Below are 11,159 nucleotides of genomic sequence, written 5' to 3' on the forward strand. Positions count from 1 at the left end.
TTGATCATGTAGCTCATCAACATGTCTTATTACTATGAAAAAGATGTCTTGGTTTTAAAGTGAAGAGTTGGGTTATATCATATAGGGATTAATAGTATAGCTTTGGAGAGATAAACATGACTTAAATTCAAAGTTTGCCTTTAATGAGCTTAAACTTTTTAAGCCTCAGTTTTATAATTTGTAAAACTGATATAATAATAACTCCCTCATGGAGTTATTGTAAGATTTAAATGTGATAATGCATCAGATCCTTTGTTCAGGGTAAACGCTCTATAAATGTTAGCTAGGGTGATCGTGATTATGTTAATGATAATAACAACACAGATTATTTTGGAAAACAAGTAAGTACTTGATTCTGCTATGAGCACCATGTGGAGTTACGCTGGAGCATAATAGTAACAGGAACTGAACAGCCTGTTCAAATGTTCAAGTTTATAAAATTAATCCTTTTTGTTCCTTTGGCAACAGATGAACAATTCCAACTGGACCAGCATGTCCCATTTTGTTCTCTTGGGCATGTCTACCCACCCAGAAGAGCAGATCCCACTCTTCCTTCTTTTTCTACTGATGTACACAATCAACATTTCTGGCAACTTCGCCATCATCTCATTAATCGTTTCTGCTTCATGCCTCCACACCCCCATGTACATCTTCCTCAGTAACCTAGCATTGGCGGACATCTGCTTCACATCCACCACAGTCCCCAAGATGCTGCAGAATATTTTTTCCCCTACAAAAGTCATTTCCTACATGGGCTGCTTAGCCCAGACTTATTTCTTCATTTGCTTTGCAGCCATGGAAAACTTTCTCCTGGCTGCGATGGCCTATGACAGGTACCTTGCCATCTGCCACCCTTTCCACCACCCTATGATCCTGACCAGAATGCTATGTGTGTGGATAATAGCTGTGTGCCACATCCTATCCCACCTTCATGCCCTGCTGCATACCTTTTTCATGGGCCGGCTGATCTTTTGTGCAGATAACAGGATCCCCCACTTCTTCTGTGACCTCTATCCGCTGATGAAGCTCTCCTGTTCCAGCACCCACCTCAATACCCTGATGATTCACACAGAAGGTGTGATTGTCATCAACGGTGCACTGGCTTTCATCATTGCCTCCTACACCTGCATCATCTCAACAGTCCTCCAAATTCCTTCAGCAAAGGGCAAATGGAGAACCTTTTCTACCTGTGGTTCCCACCTCACAGTGGTGGCCATATTCTATGGAACACTTACATGGGTCTACTTCCGGCCCCTTTCCAGCTATTCAGTGACCACAGGTCGTATTGTGACAGTTATGTATACAGTGGTGACCCCCATGCTAAACCCCTTCATCTATAGCCTGAGAAATGAGGATGTCAAAGGAGCCTTCAGGAAGCAAATCAGCAGAATACAGGCAACTTTCTTTAGATAAAACCTCAGAACACATTTCCAAGTTTTACCTGATTCTGGGGAAACAGTTTTGTTCCTTGCAGATCTAATTCCTCTAAAACTTCCCAGAGATATCTAAATTAATTCTGTATCATGGATTTTCTCATTACAAATTATCCTATGGTGTCTCGTAAACCCAAAGCACATGGAAACAAAAGGGAATCAACAAATATTTCATCTAAACACTAGCATGGCTTTTACTACAGTTGAACATGTTCTCTGGGCCTGAAATTAAACAGCAAGGTTGTAAAATTCAAACTTCTTATACTCAGGCAACAAAAACCTATTCTAGCTCATTTGTGGAGGAAATGAGTTTATTTCAAGGATATTTGGAGCAGCTGAATGTTTAAGGCTAGAGAGCCAGGATCGAAAAATGGAAAAGAACAAAAATTATGTAATTAGAACCACAGTCAAAATCATAACCCAAAACTAGTCTGTTGAGGACATCATTGTAATCTTCAAACTCTGTTCATGGCCGCCTGTACCCCCAACAATACTACCAGCCACAGTCAGTGGCATAGCCCTTGGAGGCCTGAAAACTGGATATTGACACCTTCAAGAAGAGCTGCTCATTTAGTTCTTTCTCATTTTTTCCTTTTTCTTTTATTTTAATTTCTTTTATACATTCAATCACATATGTCACTTAGCTTGTAAAGTGAATGCTCCAACATGAATACATTTCTCACCAGCCCAATTGAGGATACTATACATGTTATCAACAACAGATATTAACCCATTTCTTTGTCCCATAAATGTATTGCCTGTCTATTTTTCTCCTTAATGTCTTTCCTCAGACTTTCCTCCTTCTCCTACCCTCTTCCCACACTGTATCTAGTATCTATAACTATTTTCTATGTTTCTATATCCTCTAGTCATTCAGTGTCAGCCATAGAGTATGGGGAATCAGTATATATTAAGTGGAGACATACAGAGTCTCTCCTTCATAGCCTGGCTTGCTTCACTCCACAGTAAATCTTGCATATTCATCCACTTTCTGTCAAAAGCCAGGGTCTTGTTTTTTTTTGAATGAGTAGTATTCTATAGAGTGCCACACTTTTTTAATCCATTCTTCTGTTTGTGGACGTTTGGGTTCATTCCATGTCTTAGCAATTGTGAATAATGCTGCAATAACCATAGATGTGCAAGCACTATTCTAAGTATTCTTCTGTTCTTTGGGTAGATACCAAGGGGTGGGACTGCTGGATCATATGGTAGTTCTATTTGTAGATCATTGAGGAATCTCCATATTGTTCTCCACAGTGGATGGAGCAATTTCCATTCCCACCAGTGGTGCAGGAGAGTTTCCATTTCACCACATCCCTGTCAGTACTTATCTTTTTTTTTTTTTAATCTTTACCTTTCTGACTGTAGTGAGGTGGTATCTCATTGTGGTTTTGATTTGTGTCTCCCTTATGACAAGGGATGTTGAGCATTTTTTCATATACCTTTTGGCTGTTCATATGTTGTTTTTTTTCTGCTCATTCTCTCATCTTTTAATTGGGTTGATCGTCTTCTTTCAGGTGAGTCACTTGAGTTCCATGTGTATTCTGCTTACTAGTCCCTTATGTGAAGCATAGTTTACAAAAATATTTTCCCATTCCAAGGGTTTTCAATTCACACTAATTAATTACTGTGCCTTTTGCCATGGAGAAACTTCTTAATCTGTAATCTCACTTGTCTACTTTTTGGGATTATTGACTGTGTTTCTTATTTAAGAAGTCCCAGAGTTTCCCCAGTGTTTTCTATCAGTATAGTTTGAGGTCTTAGGTTGAGTTGATTTTTGTCAATGGTGAGAGGTAGGGGTTCAGACTCATCTTTCTCCAGGTGAACATCCAGTTATTTCAGCATCATTTGCTAAAGAGGTTTTCCTTTTCCACTGGATTGACTGCTACCCTCTGTCAAAAATCAGTTGACTATGTGTTTGGGAGTTTATTTATGGGATCTCTATGCTGTTCCATTGGTCTACCTGTCTGTTTTTGTGCCAGTACTATGCTGTTTTCATTTTCATAGCTTTATAGTATATTTTCAGGTCAGGGAGTGAGATGCCAGTCACTCCATTCTTCTTGTGCAGGATTGTTTTGGCAATATGAGGTCTTTTATGATTCTGAACAAATTCTATGATTCTCATTTCTTGATCTGTGAAGAGTATTTCTAGTACTTTGATTGGAATTACACTAAATATGTAGATTAATTTGGGTAGAATTTTCATTTTTATTATATTAATTCTTCTAATCCAGGGACACAGGATGTTCTTCCACTTTTTTGTGTAATTTTCAATTTCTTTTTCTACTTTCTCATAGTTTTCCTTGTGGAGGTCTTTAACGTCTTTAGTTAAATTTATTCCTAGGTATCTTATCCTTTTTGGGGCAATGGTAAATGTAATTACTTTCTTCAGTTCTATCTCAGTCTGCCTGCTGTTTGTATATAGAAATGCTATAGATTTATGTATGTTTATTTTGTATCCTGCAACTTTACTGTATGCATTTACTACATCCAGGAATTTTTTTATGAATACCATTGGGTCTTCTATGAATACAATCATGCCTCAGAAAATTGGAAAAGCAATAATAACAACCCAAAATACAAAAGACACCAGGATAAAAGAAATAATGAAGATTCAAGCAGAAATAAATGAAACAGAAAATAAGCAAACTATACAGAAAATAAATAAAAGTAAAAGCTGGTTCTTTGAAAAGATAAACAAAATTGATACACCAGTAGCAAGACTAATTAAGAAGAGAGAAAGGAACCAGGTAAATCAAATTTGCAATGCAGACAATATAACAACAGACATAATAAAAATACAAAACATCATTAAAGGATAATATGAACAATTATACACCACAAACAAGAAAACCTGGATGAGATGGACTAATTCCTACACACAAGTAATCTACCAAGAGTGAGTCCAGAGGACATGTAAAATCTGGACAGGCTAACAAGCCATGAGATTGAATCATTAATAAATAACCTCCCAACAAAGAAAAGCCCTGGTCCTGATGGCTTCACCTCTGAATGCTACAAAACTTTTAAAGAAGAGTTAACCCCCATTCTGCTCAAGTTATTTCTAAAGATATGAAAGGATAGAATACTTTCAAATTCATTCTATGAAGCCTCCATCATCCTTATCCTTCAAACTTGAGAGGTTTTTCGCTATAGGGCGTGTGCGCTCGCCAGACAGAGAGAGAGAGACATAGAGACAGAAAGCGAGAAATCACCACCCCCCCACCAGAGGGGATGGTCACGCCGCAATCCCTTCTCCTCCAGTCTCCTCTCGGGATCTTGAGCACGCACGCACACGCGCCCAGCATGAGTTTTAAGCCACCGGGTCCGGGATGCAAACCGTGGTCGACTACGTGGAAGTCCAGCTACATAGCCATTACGCTAACTGCTGGTTCCCAACCAGGTAGGCTTTATTCCAGGGATGCAAGGATGGTTCAACATATGCAAAACTATAAATGTAATACACCATATTAACAGAAAGAAAGATAAAAACCACATGATTATATCAATTGATGCAGGAAAAGCATTTAATAAAATACAACAGCCTTTCTTGATTAAGACTCTCAGCAAAGTCAGCATAGAAGGGTCATTCCTCAGCACAATAAAAGATATTTATGAAAAACCCATACCTAACATCATCATGAGTGGGGAAAACCTGAAAGTTTTTCCACTGAAAGCTGGTACAAGACAAGGATGCCCACTTTCTCCACTCCTTTTCATTATAGTACTATAAGCCTCACCAATGCAATCAGAAAAGAGATAAAATAAAAGGCATTCGAATAGGAAAAGAAGAGGTGAAATTTTCACCATTTAATTCTTTTCACCACTATGTCTAGATTCAAAATAAGGGAGTACATCTGTTTGGCTGAGAATTGGTCACTTGCCCACACCTAGCTGTTAGGTCACAGCTAGTAGTATCCTAGCTGCCAGGATACTAGGAGAGCAAAGTTGATACATTCCTTTTCTTTAAGTTTCTGCAAGACAGATCGGACAAGAGTCTATCCATGGTGACATACACTGCTGTATACTGTGTTCTGCAGGCAGGCTAGGACTACATGGGAGGCCTTGTTTTGATTCTGATCCAACCTGAAGGCTGGGCACAATAGTGAATCCCTGCGATCTTAGTGACTCAGGGTGGCTGAGACAGAAAGGTCACGCTTCCCTGTCTAAGGAAGAACTGGGTGTTGTGGCAAGTACTGTGTACTCCTAGCTGGGAGGCTGAGGCAAGAGGATAGTGACAAGGCCTCGTATTTAAAAAAAAAAAGAAAGAAAGAAAAAGAAAGAAGAAAGACAGGTGTGTAATCGGGGTATCTATTCAATTATGGGAAGAGGATCATAATGATATATACTTAATAACAATGTCCCACTGCATAGGGTGAGACTTATAGATGTTCCAAAATTAAGCACTGTCACAACTCTCCAAGTTGCATTTCCAAAACCTCCAGAGGCACCATTCAGAGATAATTTGAACTTCTATCTCAGCATGCTCCTGGTCTTCTCTATAGCTGACACATAAAATGTGTCTAATACTGGATGTCTGTCTGTCTTCTGACCAATTAAGGTTGGGCATGAGAAACAAATTCAAGAGCCAAGGTGTCTATTATGATGTCAATTTTTCAGTCTCATGGGTATAAGGTCAAAAGGAAAATTTCAGAGGCACCTCTCTGGACATGGGGCAAAAGTTGCAAGTGCAGACTTATTTAATCCATCTGTGTGTATAAAGTTGCTCTTACAGGATATGACTGGTTATGACACTGAACTGAAAAAGAGTTCAAACTGTGGTCATGTTGTATAATGTGCTAGAAGAAGATTTCTTGTAACTTACCTATGTCTCAGGCTACCACTGTAAGAAACTAAGTTTCCTGATTTTGGCTGCATCTGGGTAATGAATTCCTCAAAAATAAGCTAGACTATGAAAGACAGGCATTGCATGTCCCTGCCAAATATATACTGAATATCTGCACTCTTTAGCAGAAACTGAAAGATGAGAAGGTGTAATAGCAGGCCTTATAATAGCAAGATATTACAAACAGTATAGGAGTGTTTGGGTACTTGGGGTGGGATGAGGCTCAGGAGAAAAGAGAAAAACATTGAACATATACAAAAATCTGTTGATAATGTACATGGTAATATCTATGACTTGACTAATATGCACTGTATCCATGCTGAGGAAAAACCATTTTGTATGCTGTAAAGATGCATAGTGACTAAATATAAATAAATTAAATTAATGAAGTAAAAATAAAAACTGGTGCCCTGACATAAAATGATAAGAACAAGGAAATAATACCAGCTTTTGATTTTTAACTCTAGTTCTTCACTTTTGCCAGAAAATACCTGACATAGCCAATATTTTTGGCTCTAATTTTTGTCCATATCTGGTGTAAGCCCTTTCTGAATTGTTCTCAGTCTCATTGCCTTCAATGAAGTGGATCCTTTAACAGCTTTTGTCACTTTGTTCTTCAAGATCATAACTATGGTGGAATGAGATGTGCCTGACGGGTAAGCAACAGCAATCACTGGTTTCCACCTGCTGTAGTTCTTAACAACTTCTAATTTCATTTCCAGGTCAGTCACTCCACATGGCCTCTTACTGGCAACATTACAGTAGATTTTACATAGAGCTTACCATACTATTTACAAAATCTTTCTATCACACATTAAGTAAAATTTTTTGTTTCATATTCTTAGTAAACACTTTTTCTTTTTGGAGAGAGAGGTTTTTGCTATAGAGTGTGTGTGTTTGCCAGAGAGACAGAGGGAGACAGAAAGTGAGAACCCCCACCCCCACCCCTGTCTCTGTCCACCATTATTTAATTTTCATTTTTGGAAACATCAACATCAATATAAATGGTCTATCTAACTAACACTTTGTGATCGCAGTTCCTGATCTCTATAGATTCAACCATCTTTTACTTTACCCAATCTCAGCCACCCACTCTTTGATCATATCTTACACATCGCCATCACCAATAATTTCACCATGTATGAAATCTCAATTTTAATTTTAAATCCCACTTCCTGTCCACATCTATTCTTTCACCTTATTTAATTTAGTTCTTAAACTCTAACACTTGTAGGACATCATTGAGATCTTTTGTCTCTCTAAATTGTTGTTCATTATCTATTGCCTAATTTAGTTTTCCTTCCCACACTAACAACAATAAATTTGATGGTTCAGGACAATATCCACCTTCTTGAAAACACACTTAATTTCCCCTTTTTTTTCTTACCTGGTAAAATCTTAGCCTTAGGTAAACCTAACATTTTTCTTATTTTTGTCCATACGTGAATACCTCAATATTATTGAAAAATATCATGCAATCTTGCTAATTTGTCTAATAGTAAACTTGTGAACAGAATACCTAAGTAGATCCTCAATGTTGGCAGAAAATCCCACAAGAACCCCTAGAACTTTTCTTTCCCATACTTAAGAATATTATTTCACAAATTCTGTTTCTACAACTCTTTAAAACAACCATGCTCCCCACGTTTCTACACTGAAGCTTCTTTAAGTATATGGCATCTTCACACTACCAAATCCACCAGGCCTCCTACATTTAAATCCATATTCTCTGACTTCCTCTCTACTATGTGGAAGAAGAGGCTCAGCTCCTAGAAAAATCATCCCCTCAACAGATATATATATACTCTTTTTTTTTTCCTCAGACATGCATACTCTTTCAAGGACTTAGATCTTCTAATTACTTTCATTCTTGAGTCATTAAAGTTTCATTCTTTATGTATTTTACGTCATGACTTTTCCAACAACCCAATAGATCAGTTCTATCAGCAAACAAACATGCTTAATGTCTCTACTCTTCCCAAATTACAAGAAACTTTTCCCTTGATTCCATGTTCTCTTTAAATTCAACAGAATTTTTTGTCTGCCTTTTCAGGGAAAGGCTATACTTAAAAAGTGTCTATAATCACAACCTCCACTTCCACTTTACAATTATATTATACAATGACTAAACATGGAATATTTCCCTAACACTTCACTTAACTGCTCTTACCAGTTTCCAGTAATCTACATCTGGCCAAATCTAATAATTAGTTATTTTTTCCTCATTAATGACCTCTCATCTACATTTGTAAGAACAACCACTTCTCCATTCTGGTAATACTCTTTTCTAGGATTCTAACATTTCTTTCTTCCTACTATTGTTCACTTCTCAGTTCTCTTGGCTATCTCCTCTTCCAGACCTCTACATGTTGGAGTGCCTATCTGCTCAGGTCTCTGCCCATGCTTCGCCTCCCTTTTTTATACTCCCTTGCTAGGTAATTTTATCTGGTCCTACGACTTTGGACATGATCTACATTTTGTTGACTCTGGCATTTCTATCCCCAGACAGGTCCTCTTTATGAGGCTTAAGAATTATATATTTGACTGTCCACAAAATATCTCCACTTGGATATATAATATACATCACTAAATTGACATGGCCAAAGTAGAGTTATTGATTTTTTTTAATCCACACACTCTCCTCTCTCCATAGTCTTCTGCATGTCAATAAATAGCATAAGAGCTCCACCCATTTTCACAGTCATCCTTGATTATTCTCTTCCCCTTACACATTACACCTAAAACATACATGTGTATGAATATTCCTACTTCTCATATAACCCAAATCTGCTCACCTGCTCCTGGTATTGGAGGCACTGTGCAAATTCCTCATTCTCTATTATTAATGACCTACATGAGCTTCTTTGGGGTGGTAAAGGGTTGCAGATAAAATGATTCAGTTACTGAAAGTATTGAACTTATTATTACTACTGTGAGCCGAGAAGTTGTTTATATGAAAGACTATAAAAATATTACTATTTTAAGAGAGGCTAAGATTTTTTCATTGTTTACTCAAAACTCACTCTTTTATCTAATGGTATTGTAACTCACTCTGACATCTCATTGGAAGACAGTACGTGCTATGCCATCCTTAAAATAATCAAAGTTCTACAAGCCATACTGACTTACCATTTTTCTTAGTCATCCTCTATGCTCTATATTAGACCTGAAAAATGAAAGGTTCAGTCTTGTAATTTTAAATATCTTTTCAGTTTCTCAGTGATGAGATGCTAAGTCAGTCAACAGGGACTAGAACTGTTTATTAACTCACTTCTTCCCAAATACAACCTAGAGGGAGCCAACAGGAAATATTATTCAACAGGAATGTGATTAATATCATTTATTAGGAATATAGCCCATCAATTTAGGGGGTTTTCAGGTTAAATATGAACTCCTTGGTCTCAGAAACTGTGCTGCTGCACTCTGTCTGCCTGGAAACTGGGTTGGAAGCTTCCTGAGATACAGAGTTTCCTGAAAAGCCTCTGCAGAGCTCGCTTAACCTCCTGGTTCCTGAGGCTGTAGATTAGTGGATTTAGCATAGGGGTCACCACGGTGTAGAAGATAGCAACCTGGCGATCCTGATCCAAGTCATAGCTGGAGGATGGCCGGAGGTACATGTGAATCACAGAGCCATACAGGAGCAGCACAACCAGGATGTGGGAGCTACAAGTGGACAGAGCTCTGCGCAGGGCAGCAACTGAGCGCATGCAGACTATGGCAATACAGATGCGAGCATAGGAACCCAGAATGAAGAAGAAGGGACTGACCACCACAGCTACACCCTCAGTGAATATTAGCATTTCATTGACCACTGGTCGGGTACAGGAGAGCTGCAGCAGAGGAGTGATGTCACAGAAGAAGTGGGTGACCTGGTTACCACAGAAGGTTAAGCGGGTGACCAACACACTATAAAGGAGGCTATTGAGGCTGATGACCAACCATGAAGTCAATGTTATGTGCAGACAGAGGCGACAGCTGACAATGGCAGAGTATCTTAAGGGGTCACAGATGGCAACATAACGGTCATAGGCCATGGCAGCCAGCAAGTGGCCTTCCATGCTGCCAACAGCCATAAAGAAAAACAGCTGGATCATGCAGCAGTTATAGGAGATAGTTCGACTCATAGACAGTGTGTGCACCAGCATCTGAGGAACAGTGATGGTTGTCAGAAATATATCAATAAAGGAAAGTTGGCTGAGTAGGAAATACATAGGCGTCTGAAGCTTGGGGTCTAAGCAGGCAACAATGACTAGTAGGCCATTGCCTATAACTGCAACCAGGTACATGGCAAGTACAACACCAAAAATAACTGACTGCATCTCCGGCCGACTAGACAAGCCCAATAAGACGAATTCAGTTACTTCTGTCCTGTTTTTAGTGGCCATCAGATATGGTCTACATCACCTGCAAAAATGGAGGATCAGAGTTGGAAAGAGAAAAGAAAGATGTCAAGACTCAACCAGACCTCAGAGTGTCTGTAATTAGGCCACTGGAGTAAGGACCTGGTCCTCACTTTGTACATCAAGAATCTCAATTTGGGGCCAGTCCCATAGCACAGCCATTAAGCACACTGCATAGGGAGCCAGATCTCACATGACTGACTACTGTTTGAATCCCAACCCCAGTACCTTGGAAAACATGTCAAGCATAACTGCATGCATGCCCCAAATCCTGAAGAAAAAGAGGAAAAAAGATTGTGCAATGGCTATACCACATTGGGAAGTTCTCTCTGTCTTTCTGTCTCTCTCTCTCTTTGGTGAGCACATGTGCCCTCTGGCAATTAAATAGACAAATAAGTCATTTTTTTAAAAAAAGGATCTCAATTTTGTTCTTCTGGTATGGATATTCTCATTTCTTTTTTTTATTTTTTTAATTTTATT

The 11,159-nt window shown here is 38.6% G+C and overlaps 2 protein-coding genes across 2 annotated transcripts; one reads left to right on the top strand and one right to left on the bottom strand.

Annotated features, from left to right (window-relative positions):
* The first annotated feature begins 468 nt into the window (after nucleotides 1–468).
* On the top strand, nucleotides 469–1,413 carry OR1Q1 (olfactory receptor family 1 subfamily Q member 1). The gene has a single exon (XM_006158200.1). It carries the CDS (start codon nucleotides 469–471, stop codon nucleotides 1,411–1,413), a length of 945 nt encoding a protein of 314 aa, XP_006158262.1.
* Nucleotides 1,414–9,652: 8,239 nt separating this feature from the next.
* On the bottom strand, nucleotides 9,653–10,667 carry LOC102479503 (olfactory receptor 1L4). Its single transcript, XM_006158201.2, has one exon. It carries the CDS (start codon nucleotides 10,662–10,664, stop codon nucleotides 9,681–9,683), a length of 984 nt encoding a protein of 327 aa, XP_006158263.1. The 5' UTR covers nucleotides 10,665–10,667; the 3' UTR covers nucleotides 9,653–9,680.
* Nucleotides 10,668–11,159: the final 492 nt, after the last annotated feature.

Source organism: Tupaia chinensis, unplaced genomic scaffold (assembly GCF_000334495.1).
Source record: "Tupaia chinensis unplaced genomic scaffold, TupChi_1.0 Scaffold000575_1, whole genome shotgun sequence".
Lineage (NCBI taxonomy): Eukaryota > Metazoa > Chordata > Mammalia > Scandentia > Tupaiidae > Tupaia > Tupaia belangeri.

Excerpts from the sequence above, each read along its gene's own strand:
- LOC102479503 (XM_006158201.2), bottom strand. The coding sequence starts at position 10,664 with ATGGCCACTAAAAACAGGACAGAAGTAACTGAATTCGTCTTATTGGGC.
- OR1Q1 (XM_006158200.1), top strand. The coding sequence starts at position 469 with ATGAACAATTCCAACTGGACCAGCATGTCCCATTTTGTTCTCTTGGGC.